Source organism: Gallinula chloropus, assembly GCF_964237585.1.
Source record: "Gallinula chloropus genome assembly, chromosome: 31".
NCBI lineage: Eukaryota > Metazoa > Chordata > Aves > Gruiformes > Rallidae > Gallinula > Gallinula chloropus.
The window spans coordinates 787,528-801,160 of record NC_140116.1 but is presented as its reverse complement, the minus strand read 5'-3'; the positions used below and the strand labels follow the sequence as shown (position 1 = coordinate 801,160).

General features: G+C 73.2%; 2 protein-coding genes across 3 annotated transcripts; both read right to left on the bottom strand.

Moving 5' to 3' along the window:
- Positions 1 to 1,296: 1,296 nt before the first annotated feature.
- On the bottom strand, positions 1,297 to 8,435 carry RAB5B (RAB5B, member RAS oncogene family). The gene is made up of 6 exons (XM_084277369.1): positions 8,360 to 8,435; positions 4,010 to 4,298; positions 3,489 to 3,640; positions 3,172 to 3,294; positions 2,421 to 2,514; positions 1,297 to 1,658 (listed from the first exon to the last, which is right to left on the bottom strand). The coding sequence occupies exons 2-6, from the start codon at positions 4,170 to 4,172 to the stop codon at positions 1,543 to 1,545; spliced, it is 648 nt and encodes a 215-aa protein (XP_084133495.1). The 5' UTR covers positions 4,173 to 4,298; positions 8,360 to 8,435; the 3' UTR covers positions 1,297 to 1,542.
- A 979-nt stretch (positions 8,436 to 9,414) lies between these two features.
- Positions 9,415 to 12,962, bottom strand: CDK2 (cyclin dependent kinase 2; the record flags this gene model as incomplete). 2 transcript variants are annotated; one of them, XM_084277357.1, is made up of 7 exons in its annotated part: positions 9,415 to 9,950; positions 10,062 to 10,265; positions 10,685 to 10,786; positions 10,893 to 11,063; positions 11,154 to 11,274; positions 12,692 to 12,769; positions 12,847 to 12,962. In XM_084277357.1, 7 exons carry the CDS (start codon positions 12,960 to 12,962, stop codon positions 9,846 to 9,848), a joined length of 897 nt encoding a protein of 298 aa, XP_084133483.1. In that variant the 3' UTR covers positions 9,415 to 9,845. The 2 variants fall into 2 exon arrangements, with proteins under 2 accessions (XP_084133483.1, XP_084133484.1); XM_084277358.1 differs by lacking the exon at positions 10,685 to 10,786.
- Positions 12,963 to 13,633: the final 671 nt, after the last annotated feature.

The window sequence follows — 13,633 nt, the reverse complement described above, 5'->3', positions numbered from 1 at the left end:
AAGCTGCAGCGTCCCCATTTGGTCCAGGGCTCTGGCCAGAGGATGGGTGGGGAGGAGGAGGGTGAGGGGTCTGGGGCAGCGTGGGGAGGTGGGGGGCCTGGTCCCTGCTCCACACACATCGCCAGCTCGGGGGGGGGCTCTGCCAGCCAGCCCCCGGCCCAAGAGGCGGCACAACCGTTGCCCAGGTCGCAGCACCCGCAGCGTGGGCTGGGAGGAGCCGGAGCGGCCCCGGGGGGGGGTCTGGGGGCGCGGGGGGGTGTGGGGGGGGTCCTGCCTGCGGGCTCTGCCCCTGCCGGGGGGGGCTTCATACGAGACGGCTCCCTCCGCCCCACAGCCGCGGCGCCGGGAGCGAGCGGGTCCCCAGAGCTGCCCAACACCCCCCCCCACAGCTGGGCACCCCCAGAGTGGGGTGCTCGGGGGGGGGGCAGGATGTGGCCCCAGCGCAGGGACCCTCTGCAGCTCACTGCTGCCTGGGGGTATCCCCACTTGTGGGGTGCCCCTCTCAGCCCCCCCCCTGACCACAGGCACCCCCACAGCACCCAGGGGTGCCACCCACACCCCTCGGGAGGGCATCGGGGGTGTCCCTGTGGGACCCAGACCGACGGCACCCGGAACCACCCCGACTCTCCCGGGCGGCACCGAGGGGAACCGGCACCTCCCCAGCCAGCGGCCTGAGGGGGCAACAGAATCACCCCAAACCCCCCAAAACCCGGGACATTCCCAGGACTAAAGTGCAAACCAACCCCCCCCACCTTGCTGAGGCCACGGGGCAGAGCGAGGAGGGGAGACCAGGGGGGGTCACCAGGGCGGCCGCCCGCGCCCAGGCGGCACCGGGACGGGGGTACCGGGGGAAGGTGGAGCAGCGAGCGGTGCTGGGGGGGGGACGGTGGCCCCCGCCTGCCCCCCACCCCCCTTCTCCCCCTATAAAAAGTCCCCAGGCACTTCCGATCCTCCAGCAGTCAAGGCCACCTCGGAAGAAATTAAGGACACTGCAGCTTTCCTCCTGCTGCCCCCGGCCCCCAGAGCCCGGCAGGAGGATGAGGAGGGTGAGGGGATGAAGAGAAACAGAAATAAGACGAGGAGATGGGGGACAGGACCCCCCCCCTTGGCAAAATCCCCCAATTTCCCAGAGGTCTCTGGCTCCAGCTGGATCCACAGCAGGACCCCCGAGGCCGATGCTGCCCCCTCCTCAGGGGTCTCCCAGCCCCGGCGGGACCGGGAGCTGGATTTAGGGAAGCAGAAGAGGAGGAGGAGGAAGAGGAGGAAGAGGAGGGAGGAATAAACCGGAGGATCAGGTCGCTATTTGCACCTATAATACAAAGTGAAGAAGAGTTCGTGGTGGGTCGGGCGGCTCGGGAAGCCAAGTGTGTCCCCCCCCCGCCCCGGTCGGTGCGGAGCCGCGGGTGGGGAGCGTTAAAAAGTGCGGGTCGGGGGGGGCTGCCGGGCGGGGGCGCGGACGGGGCGCTGCCGGTGCCGGGACGGGAGGAGGGGGGTGGCTGCCGGGGCTGGAGGGGACGTCTCGGCTCTTCCTCGGGCTGCGCTCTAGGGGCTGCAACACTGGCTCCTGCTCTGCGGGCTCTGCTCGTGCAGGTCCACGCCCCGGCTGCGGCCCCCCGCGCCGCTCGTGCTCTGGGGTTCGCTCTTTGGCAGCTTCTTGGCTGGGGGGGGGAAAAGGGGGGGTGAGGTTGGGGTGGTGGGAGGGGGTGGGGTGGGAATGGGGTGGGATGGGGAGGGGATGGGATGGGATGGGATGGGATGGGGATGGGGAGGGGATGGGGATGGGATGGGGATGGGATGGGATGGGGATGGGGATGGGGATGGGGATGGGGATGGGGATGGGGATGGGGATGGGGATGGGGATGGGGTGGGGATGGGGATGGGATGGGGATGGGATGGGGATGAGGATGGGGATGGGGACGGGATGGGATGGGGATGGGGAGGCTCCACGTTGGCAAAGCCCACGCGCCTGCCAGGTGCTCTGCACCCCATTTCCCCCTCTGCACCCCATTTCACCCCACCCAGCTCTGCACCCCATTTCCCCCCTTGACACCAGCTCCACACCCCATTTCCCCTCCACCACTGGCTCTGCACCCCATTTCCCCCCAGCTCTGCACCCCATCCCCCCCATCCCCGCACCCCGTCCCCCATCCCCACACCCCGTCCCCCAGCCCCACGCCCCATCCCCCATCCCCACGCCCCGTCCCCCATCCCCACGCCCCGTCCCCCATCCCCACACCCCGTCCCCCATCCCCACACCCCGTCCCCCAGCCCCACACCCCGTCCCCCATCCCCACACCCCGTCCCCCAGCCCCACGCCCCGTCCCCCAGCCCCACACCCTGTTCCCCAGCCCCACACCCCGTCCCCCATCCCCACACCCCATCCCCCATCCCCCAGCCCCGTCCCCGTCCCCGCGTCTCACCGATGGCCAGGAACAGGTCGTTGACGTTCATGGCCGTCTTGGCCGACGTCTCCATGAACAAGAGGCTGTTGTCGTCTGCGTAGGCCTGAGCCTCCTGCCCGGGGACCCAGCACCCGGTGAGCGGCAGCGGCCGCGGCCCCCGGCACGTCTCCACGGGGACGGGGAGAGGGGGGCTGGGGGGGCCCCGCTGACAGGGACAGGGGGCTGGGGGGGTCCCCACTGACAGGGAGAGGGGGCTGGGGGATTCCCACTGACGGGGAGAGGGGGCTGGGGGTGTGTCCATCAGCACAGGGACGGGGAGAGGGCGGTGGAGGGGTCCCCACCAGCATAGGGACAGGGAGAGGGGGCTGGGGGGTCCCCAACGATGGGGAGAGGAGGCTGGGGGGTCCCCACCGGCACGGGGAGAGGGGGCAGGGGGGGGTCCCCACCAGCACAGGGACGGGGAGAGCAGGCTGGGGGAGTCTCCACCAAAGGGGAGAGAGGGCTGGGGGTGTCTCCACCAGCACGGGGACAGGGAGAGGGGACTGGGGGGGGTCCCCACTGACGGGGAGAGGGGGCTGGGGGGGGTTCCCACTGACAGGGAGAGGGGCTCGGTGGGGATCCCCACTGACAGGGAGAGGGGGCTGGAGGGGTCTCCACCAACGGGGAGAGGGGACTGGGGGGGGTCCCCACTGGCAGGGAGAGGGGGCTGGGGGGGTGCCCACTGACAGGGAGAGGGGCTCTGGGGGGTTCCCCACAGCCCCAGGCTCACCTCATACTCCACCATGCGCTTGCTGGCCAGGTCGGCCTTGTTGCCGGCCAGGGCGATGACGATGCTGGGGCTGGCCTGGCGCTGCAGCTCCTTCACCCAGGTCTTCGCCCGCGCGAAGGTCTCCTAAGGGCAGAGGTGGCAACTCAGGGCACGTCCCACCGCCGGGCTGCAAGGCGGGCGACTTAGAGGGACCCCTAGCACGACACGACCCCCCCCCACATCCCACCCACCCACCCACCCACGTGAGCTGCGGAGGGCGGAGGGGGAGGGCTGGGTGGGCTGGGGTTGGGGGTAGGGGGTACAGGGGGGGTCTCTACCTGGTTGGTGATGTCATAGACCACGATGGCGGCTTGTGCCCCCCGGTAGTACATGGGGGCCAGGCTGTGGTACCGCTCCTGCCCGGCCGTGTCCCAGATCTCAAACTTCACCGTCGTGTCGTCCAGGCAGACTGACTGCGTCAGGAACGCCGCTGCGGGGCGGGGGGGGGGGGTTAGCATCGCTTTGGGAACCCCCCCTGCACCCCCAACCCAGCATCCCCACACCCCCAGAGCCCCAGAGCTGGGGGAGCCCGTTAATAGAGCCTGTTAATAGGGTTAATTAGCCATGCTGAGCCTGCCCAGCGCGGAGCGCTCAGGGCACCGGTGAGATCTCACCCACCACGGCACCGTGAGACCACAGGCTGAGGGGTGGGGAGGGCAGCTGCAGCCCAGCCCTGCCGCCTGCCCTCGTGGTGGGGAGGGGGTCTCAGAGCCCAGCGTGGGGGTCTCGGGGTCTAACGGGGAGCCAGCCCGGCTGTGGGGCTGTGGGGCGGCCGCGCCGGCACCGCGGGCTGACTCACCGCCGATGGTGCTCTCCTGGTACTCGTGGAACTGCCCCTTGACGAAGCGCAGCACCAGGCTGGACTTGCCCACCGCCGACTCGCCCAGCAGCACCAGTTTGAACTGACAGATCTTACTGGCTTGGGACTGCCCGTTCGGCCTGGCGGCTCCTCGGCTGGTCATGGCCTGGGCTGGGTGCTGCCGCTGAACCGCAGAGCCGGGAAGGCACCGAGGGGGCCGCCGCGGGGCAGGGGGGTGGGTGCAGGGGGGGTGGGTGCAGGGGGCTGCCCGTCGGTCCGCACGGCTGGCCTGGGAGGGAAGAGAGTCCCCGTGGGCACACCGAGCGCACCGGGCACGGCGGCCCCTGCCCGCGTCACGGCACCGCCGGGGCACACCGGGGCTCTGGCAGGGGGGATCCCCACGGACTCTGGCTCTGCTCCCCAACCTGGAGGGATTCCAGGGAGTGGCAGGAGCTGATCCCAGAGGGAGCCAGGCGGGATTCCCTGGCCCCGGAGGTGGGAGTGAGTCAGCACAGTCCTCCCAGCCCTCCCAGTGAGCGGCCACCCCTGTGCTGGGACAGCACCAGAGACTGGGAGCTGGGGAAGGGGCAGCCCCAGAGCAGCTCCAGAGCTGGGGAAGGGGCAGCAGGAGAGCAGCTCCAGGGCTGGGGAGGGGGCAGCCCCAGAGCAGCTCCAGGTCTGGGGAAGGGGCAGCCCCAGAGCAGCTCCAGGGCTGGGGAAGGGGCAGCCCCAGAGCAGCTCCAGGGCTGGGGAAGGGGCAGCCCCAGAGCAGCTCCAGGGCTGGGGAAGGGGCAGCCCCAGAGCAGCTCCAGGGCTGGGGAAGGGGCAGCCCCAGAGCAGCTCCAGAGCTGGGGAAGGGGCAGCCCCAGAGCAGCCCCAGAGCAGCTCCCAGTTCCACAGCAGCTGGAGAGATGCCACAAGGGCTGTGGCAGGAGGAGGGGATGGAGCACCCAGCATGGAGCACCCAGCACAGCACCCTGAGCCCGGGCACTGGGATGGGGGCCATGGAGAGGAGCCTGGGAGGCTCCAGAGTTTCAGCTCCCACAGTCCCCATGCCCAGGGATGTGTCTGTTGCTCGGGATGAAGCCGCGTGCTGCCACCTCCCCAGCCCGGGGAGCCGGGCAGGACACACTCCCCAGCCCCAGTGCTCGCCCAGCACAGCCCCTGAGGTCTCCCCAGAACGGGGGGGGCTCGTCCTCACCTCCCCCCAAAGCCCAGCAGAACCCCAGGAACACAAACTCCTGGGCTGGGCACACTGGGAAGGCTGCATCCCCCCCCCGGGGGTGACTTGGGGGTGGCTCAGCAGCACCCTGAGCTCAGCCTGACCCCGTGGGGACACACTGGGGAGACCCGGAGGGGGACGCGTGGGGGTCGCCCCATCCGAGGGCACCCTGAGGCTCCCAGGGGGATTCTCCCCACCCAGAGCAGAAAGTCCCATCCCAGGCAGAGGCAGGATGATCCCTTCGGCCTCAGCCACCCCCCAGAGCCCACAGCAGGGAGGGAAACCACCCCGGTGCCGCTCCAGGGGGGCTTCAGGGGGGCAGTGGGGCTGTAGCCCCCCCAGGAGCCGGTCACAGGCACCAGCATCACCCCAACAGGTGAGAGGATGGTGAGAGGTGCCAGGGGGCTGCTGCTCCTGCTGCTCCTGCTGCTCCTGCTGCTCCTGCTGCTCCCAGTCCCCAGCGACCACCAGTGAGACCAGCGGGACCCTGGGACCCCCCGGGGTGAATCTGCTCCTCCCCGGCCCTGGCTGAGGAATGTCACCAGTGCTGGACAGCCCAGGGAGCCAGAGAGACCCCCCCTGCCCCCCGCTGCCAAGAGGGACCCAACCGCTCCCGGAGCTTCCCGGTGCCTGTGGGACACGGCGCCCGGAGCCCCAACCGCCGGCTTCCCGCGCCGCCCTGGAGCTGGGGCTGCACTGGGAGCAGGGCATCCTGTACTGGGAGCAGGGGATCCTGCACTGGGAGCAGGGGATCCCGTACTGGGAGCAGGGGATCCCGCACTGGGAGCAGGGCATCCTGTACTGGGAGCAGGGGATCCTGTACTGGGAGCAGGGGATCCCGCACTGGGAGCAGGGGATCCTGCACTGGGAGCAAGGGATCCTGTACTGGGAGCAGGGGATCCTGCACTGGGAGCAGGGGATCCCGCACTGGGAGCAGGGGATCCTGTACTGGGAGCAGGGCATCCTGCACTGGGAGCAGGGCATCCTGCACTGGGAGCAGGGGATCCTGTACTGGGAGCAGGGCATCCTGCACTGGGAGCAGGGCATCCTGCACTGGGAGCAGGGGATGCTGCACTGGGAGCAGGGGATCCCGCACTGGGAGGGTTGCAACAGCCCAGCCCGGCCGGGCCAACCGCTTTCCTGTTGCCAGAGACTCTTTTCCTCTGTCCCAATCGCGACTCCGGCTGCCCCGGGGCTGGGGAAGGGGCCGCGGGGCTGGGGAAGGGGCCGCGGGGCTGGGGAAGGGGCCGCGGGGCTGGGGAAGGGGCCGCGGGGCTGGGGAAGGGGCCGCGGGGCTGGGCCTGGCCCTGGCTGGGTGCTGGGGGGGGGGCAGAGCCGGCCCGAGCCGCAGGACTCGGGGTGCTGAGGGTGAAGCTGGACCAGCACCCGCTGCCAGAAGCACCCCATGGCCCCGGGGGTGACCCCACGGTGCCCCGGAGCTCATCCTGCACGGGGCAGGGGCCCCCAGCACCCACCCCGGGCCCGTCAGGGGGTCCCCAGCCCCTGCAGGGTGCCCCCAGCACCCACCCCGGGCCCGTCAGGGGGTCCCCAGCCCCTGCAGGGTGCCCCCAGCACCCACCCCGGGCCCGTCAGGGGGTCCCCAGTCCCTGCAGGGTGCCCCCAGCACCCACCCCGGGCCCGTTAGGGGGTTCCCAGCCCCAGTCCCGGGCCCGTCAGGGGGTCCCCAGTCCCTGCAGGGGCTCCCAGCACCCACCCTGGCCCCGTCCGAGGGTCCCCAGCCCCTGCACGGTGCTCCCAGCCCCAGTCCCGGCCCCGTCCGAGGGTCCCCAGTCCCTGCACGGTGCTCCCAGCCCCAGCCCGGCCCCGTCCGAGGGCTCCCAGCCCCAGCCTGGCCCCATCCGAGGGTCCCCAGCCCCTGCAGGGTGCCCCCAGCCCCATCCCGGGCCCGTCAGGGGGTCCCCAGCCCCTGCAGGGGCTCCCAGCACCCACCCCGGGCCCGTCCAAGGGTCCCCAGTCCCTGCAGGGGCTCCCAGCACCCACCCCGGGCCCGTCAGGGGGTCCCCAGCCCCAGCCCGGCCCCGTCAGGGGGTTCCCAGCCCCAGCCCCGGGCCGGGCTGCGGCTCCGCTCGGCCACACGCCGCCCCCCCCCCGCTTCACCCGAGATAGCGGCGGCGGCCAAGGCCACGGCGGGGAACCGGCCCCCCCTCCCCGCGGGGCCCCTCCGCGCAGGGTCCTTCCTCGGGCAGCCCCGGAGCTGACCCCGCGGAGCAGCCCCCGGGGAGGGGAGGGGGGTCTCCAGCCCCCCGGGGGGGTCTCCAGCCCCCGGGGGGGGGGGACGTGGCTCAGGAGCCCCCCCGCTGCTGGGGGAAGCGGGGGGGAGCCCGACGGGAGCCGTGCCCAGCGGAGGGGCCGGGCGGGCGGGGAGACCCGCGCTCAGCACCGGGGCTCAGCGGGCACCGCGCAGGGCCCCGCGCAGCCCCCGGGCCGGCTCGGGGGGGGAAGGGGGGTGGCACCGGGAGGCTCCACCATTCGCTGCCGCCCCCCCCCGCGCCCCTCGCTCGCCCTGACCCCAGCGACGGGACGCAGCGGGGAAGAACGGCAGCAGGGAACGGGAGGCGTCCCGGGCATCGGGAACCAACCGGGCACCGGGGACCCCCCCTGGGCACCGGGAACCCCCCGGGCACCGGGAACCCTCCTGGGCACCGGGACCCCCCCGGACACCGGGAACCCACCAGGCACCGGGAACCCACCGGGCACCGGGAACCCCCCGGGTAGTGGGAACCCCCCGGGGCACTGGGACCCCCCTGGGCACCGGGGACCCCTCGGGCACCAGGAACACCTCGGGGCAGCGGGAACCCCTCGGGCACCGGGGGTCTCCCGGGCACCGGCGGCCTCTCGCCCCCGCAGACCAGTCCGGCCGCCCCCCCCAGCCCCCCCCGGCGCTGCCCGGGCGGGTCCGGTGCCCGCGGCGGGGGGCGCTGGGCGCGGCGGGGCCGCCCGGTTCCCCCCCCCACCCCCGGAAGGGCTCCCGGGCCCCGGGCCGGGCCCAGCCCGGCGCGGACACCCCGCGGCCCGGCCGGGGGGGGCCGCGGCCGCCGCCCCGAGCCCCGCGCCCCCCCCCCGCCGCGGGCCCCGGCCCCGCCCCCGGCCCCGGCCGCCCCCGGTACCTCAGCGCCCGGCCCGGCCCTCGCGTCGCGGCCCCCGAGCGCACAAACAGCGGCTCAACCAAACCCTCCGGAGCTGGGCGGGACTAAGGAGGGGCAGCGCCAATGGAAGGCGCTCGGAGGGGGTTAAGGCACGCCCCTTCCTCTCCCAGGAGCCAATGGAAAGGGCGGAAGAGCCCGTCCTGGCCACGCCCCGCCGAGGAAAGCCAATCGGCGGAGGGGAGCAGGCGGACGGGCAGCGCGCCGGAGCCTGTGGAGGCGAAGGGAGGCAGCCGACCAATAGTCGGCGGGAACGTCAGGGAGGAGGCGGGTCTTGAGGTGACGGGCGGGCCGCCAAGCCAACGGGCAGCGCCGCAGCGTGGAGGGGCGGCACCGGCAACAAATAAGGTGACCTGAGGGGGGCGGATCACCGCGGCTGCCGGAGCCAATGGGAACGCGGGGCGCCGTTGCGCGGCCCAAGCGGGAGCGGAGCCTCCCCGGCGCGCCCCGCCCTCAGCCCAGCAACGCGCTGAGTGACGCGGCGGCGGGAGCGCCGCGCCCAATCACAGGCCGCGCTGCCCGTGATTGACAGGCGCCGAGGGCGGGACCGCGGCCTCCGACACACCCCCCAGCTCTCCCCCCCACCCAACGGCCGCTCTCGGGGGCGGGGCCCGGGGTGGCCAATGGCGGCGCTCCGGGGAGGGGGCGTGGCCATGAGGGGCGAGGGGCGGGGCCTGCGGGCGGGGGGCGGAGCCAACGCGCCGCGCGGGACTGGGTGGGGGGGGACGGGACGGACACACGGACAGCGGGGTGGGGGCGGGGGGGGCGGGGAGGAAGAGCCCACAGGGGGAAGGGGGGGGGATGGGGGGGCCCATAGGGGACACGGACAGCTGGGGGGGGGGGCAGGGGAGAGGCGGCGGGGTGGTGATGACGCGGCGATGACGTCACACGCCCGCCCCCCGTGACGTCACACACAGAGCAGCAGTTTGGTACGAAATTGCAGAAGTTACAAAAAGTCAGCGAGAAACCGCGGGGGGAGGGGAAAGGGGGGGGGGGCAGAGCCGGGGGGATGGGGGGGGCAGAGATCAACCCACCCCCTCCCCACCCCGTGGGGATGCTGCCGAGGAGGAGGAGGAGGAGGGTGAGGGGGGTGAAGGTGCTGCCCGCCCCCGCCCCGAGGAGCCCCTGGGAGGGGCCTTAAGTGCCAAAGGTCCAGGGGAGGTGAGGGGGGGGAGCTGGATGGGACCCGCTCCCTGTCCCCGGGGGTCCCAGCAGCTGGGGGGGGGCTCAGAGCTGTCCTGGGGGGGGGGGGGGGGCGGCAGGAGGGGGGCGTAGGGGGCTCCTGCAGCCTCAGGGGCAGCACAGGGTCCTTGCTGGGTGGCACAGGAGGCAGCCACCCACCCCCTCCAGCCCCTCGCTGGGCAGCACGGCCCAGCCTGAGACCCCCCCCACACCCCGTGAGTGCAGACGGGGGGTGGGGGAAGGGGATGGGGATTGGGGGGGGGGTCGCTCAAAGCCGCAAGTGGGGGACAGTCCTGGTGACGTCGCAGAAGAAGGGGTGTCCCAGCGCCGCCTTGGCTGAGATCCGCTTGTTGGGGTCGTAGTGCAGCATTTGCTACGGGAGGAGAAGGAGTTGGGGGGCCGGGACGGGGAGGGATGAGAGGGGCTGGGGGGGGGGGTGTCCCCATCACCCCCCCCCCCCCCGTATCCCCAGCCCCCCGCTCACCGCCAGCAGCTTCCGCCCCTCCTCGTCCAGCGGCGGCACCACTTTGCTGAAGTCCTGGCGGGCCCACTTGGGGAAGCTGGGCTTGTAGTCGGGCATGGCGGTGACCCCGGGCCAGGCCGCCTCGTCCGGCGTCCCCAGCGTGCGGAAGATGCGGAACAGCTGGTCGATCTCCGAGTCGCCGGGGAACAGCGCCCGGCGGGTGATCTGGGCACAGCGTTTGGGGGGGAAAGGGGGGTGTGGGAGGGGTCCCCTGGGGTGGGCAGCACCCCCAGCCCCCCACCCTGTGAGCTCTCACGCCGGCCCCTCGTGACCCTCCCCCACGGCGGCAGCCGGGGCTCCTTCTCCCTGGGGGGCTGCGGTCGGCCGCGTGATGGGGATGCTGAGGAAGGGGGGGGCTCACATGACGACCCCCCCCACTCCCTTCCGCCCCCCTGCCCCAGCACCCACAAAGCCCCTTTATTCCCTGCCTGGGCGCTGCGGTGGGTGTCGGTCCTGGTGATGTCAGGGCTGCACCGCAGGAGCCGCGGCGGCACCGGGGCGGGGTGGGCAGCACCCACGTGGCTGATCCCTGGGGCCACCCTGGGGAGGGGGTTGGGGTTTTGGGGGGGGGGTTTGGCACCCACCATCTCCGCAAAGATGCAGCCCAAGCTCCAGATGTCCACAGCTGTGGAGTAGTACTTGCAGCCCAGCAGGATCTCGGGCGCCCGGTACCAGAGGGTCACCACCTGCCAGGGTTGGGGAGGGGGGGCACAGGATGAACACCGGGACCCCCCACCCCAAAATCCACCCCAAGCACCCCCTGCCCATCCCCGTCCCCCTGCCAGGACCCACCTCGTGGGTGTAGGTGCGCACGGGCACCCCGAAGGCGCGGGCCAGCCCGAAGTCGGCCAGTTTGATGGCGCCGTCGGTGTTGATGAGCAGGTTCTGGGGCTTGAGGTCGCGGTGCAGGACGCGGTGTGCGTGGCAGAAGGCCAGGCCCTGCAGCAGCTGGAACAGGTAGTTCTGCAGGGGGGGGTTAGGGGGGGGTCAGCGGGGCCGGGACCCCCCCGTCCGGGTGAGGCCAGGACCCCCCCAGCCCCGGGCTGCCCCCACCTTGATGAGGGGCAGGGCGATGCCGCTCATGGAGGACGAGTCCATGAACTTCTTCAGGTCCTGGTGCAGGAACTCGAAGACCAGGTAGAGCTTGTTCTCCGTGTGGATCACGTCCAGCAGCCTGCGGCACCGGCAGCGCCTGGGCCCGCGGCACGGGGACCCCAACGCACGGGGACCCCCATCCCACGGGGACCCCAACGCACGGGGACCCCAACGCACGGGGACCCCATCCCATGGGGGAACCCAACGCACGGGGGGCCCAACACACGGGGGGCCCCAACGCATGGGGACCCCCATCCCACGGGGGACCCCAACGCACGGGGACCCCCATCCCACGGGGGACCCCAACGCACGGGGACCCCCATCCCACGGGGGACCCCAACGCACGGAGACCCCAACGCACGGGGGCCCCATCCCATGGGGACCCCAACGCACGGGGGCCCCAACGTACGGGGACCCAACGCACGGGGGGACCCATCCCACGGGGACCCCAACGCACGGGGGGACCCCAACACACGGGGGGACCCCAACACACGGGGACCCCAACACACGGGGGGCCCTACACACGGGGGCCCCAACGCACGGGGGCCCCATCCCACGGGGGACCCCAACGCACGGGGGCCCCAACGCACGGGGGCCCCAACGCACGGGGGCCCCAACGCACGGGGGGACCCATCCCACGGGGGCCCCAACACACGGGGGACCCCATCCCACGGGGGCCCCAACGCACGGGGGCCCCCAACGCACGGGGGACCCCAACGCACGGGGGCCCCATCCCACGGGGGACCCCAACGCACGGGGGCCCCAACGCACGGGGGCCCCAACGCACGGGGGCCCCCATCCCACAGGGACCCCAACGCACGGGGGGACCCATCCCACGGGGGCCCCAACACACGGGGGGACCCATCCCACGGGGGCCCCAACACACGGGGGACCCCATCCCATGGGGGCCCCAACGCACGGGGGCCCCCAACGCACGGGGGACCCATCCCACGGGGGCCCCAACACATGGGGGCCCCAACACATGGGGGACCCCAACACACGGGGGGCCCATCCCACAGGGTCCTCATCCCACTGGGACCCCATCACACAGGGGCCCCAACACACAGGGTCCCCATCCCACGGGGGGCCCCACACACTGGGGTCCCCATCCCATGGGGATTCCTGCTCCCACAGGCAGCCCCACCCCATGGGGTCCCCATCCCATGGGGGGTTCCCACTACCACAGGGGTCCCCATGCATTGGGGGTCCCCATCCCACAGGGGTCCCTGCTCCCTCAGGGGTTCCCCCCCCTCTGGGTCCTCATCCCTCAGGGGTCCCCACTCCTTGGGGGTCCCCATCCCTGGGGGTCCCCATCCCACAGCTGCCCACAGGGTGGGTACAGCCGACAGCCCCCCCCCAGCCGCAGGGGTCTCCCACAGCCTCAGGACCGGGGCAGGGCTGCGGGTGCCCCCCCCGCCATCGCTGCCCCGGGCCCCCCACTTGCCACCCCCTTCCCCCCACTTGCCGCCCCCTTCCCCCCACTCCCCCCCCCTCACTTGACGATGTTGGGGTGGTTGAGCTCCTTCAGCAGGGAGATCTCCCGGATGGCCGTGCTGGGGACGCCCTCGGTCTCCCTGCGGGGGAAGGCAGGTGACCCCCGGGCCCGTCCCGGACCCCCCCAGCCCCCCCGGACCCCCGGCCCCCCACTCACGTGTCCAGCCGGATCTTCTTCAGCGCCACCACCTCCCCCGTCACCTTGTTCCGGGCCTTGTACACGACGCCGTAGGTGCCCTCCCCGATCTTCTCCACCTTCTGGAAGTTCTCCATGGCAGGACCGGGGGGGGGGGCCCGGGGGGTCCCGGGACGGGGGGACACGGGGCGGGGGGGGGAGGGGAAGCTGAACCCGGGCTGGGGAGGGGAAGGGGGGGGGGGAAGGGGGAAGGCGGCCCCGGGGGGAGGGGCTGGTCCCGGGGAGGGTTGAGGGGCGGGGAGGGGGTGAAGGTGTCCCCGGGGAAGGGAGGGGGGGTGGTCCCGGGGAGGGGGGTTCCCTGGGGGAGGGGGAGGGGGGAGTGCCGGGCGCGCGCGGGGCGTTGGAGCGGTGGCGGCCGCCGCGTCCCCCCCGCGCGCCACAATGTTCCGGTGGCCCCGCCCCGCGCCGCTTCCCGCCTTCCGCCGGCCACGCCCCCCGCGCGTCCCCATTGGCTGCGGGCGGGGAAGGGGCGGGAGATCCCTTAAAGCGACAGGAGCCGGTCGGGTCGGGTCCGCTCCGCCGGGGGAGGGGGGATTTGGAGGGGGGATTTGGGGGGGGTCCGTGTGTCCCCGAGCCAGGCCCGTGTGGCGGGGGCCGGGGCCGGGAGGAAGCGGCGCCCCCCGGGGGCCCAGCGGGTGCAGCCGCCGCTCCCCGCACGGTCCCGGTCCCGCACAAGCAGCTCCCGAGCTCGCAGACCCCCCCCCCCCCCCAACAAGAACACACACACGCAGCCACGGGTGGAACAACC

Bases quoted from the DNA above. Each gene is read 5' to 3' on its own strand.
- RAB5B (XM_084277369.1), bottom strand. From the start codon at position 4,172: ATGACCAGCCGAGGAGCCGCCAGGCCGAACGGGCAGTCCCAAGCCAGT. The intron at 3,641-4,009 runs GTGAGTCAGCCC...CCCGCCCCGCAG, and splicing joins CCAGGAGAGCACCATCGGCG to CGGCGTTCCTGACGCAGTCA. The intron at 2,515-3,171 runs GTGAGCCTGGGG...GTCCCCGGGCAG, and splicing joins AGCGCATGGTGGAGTATGAG to GAGGCTCAGGCCTACGCAGA.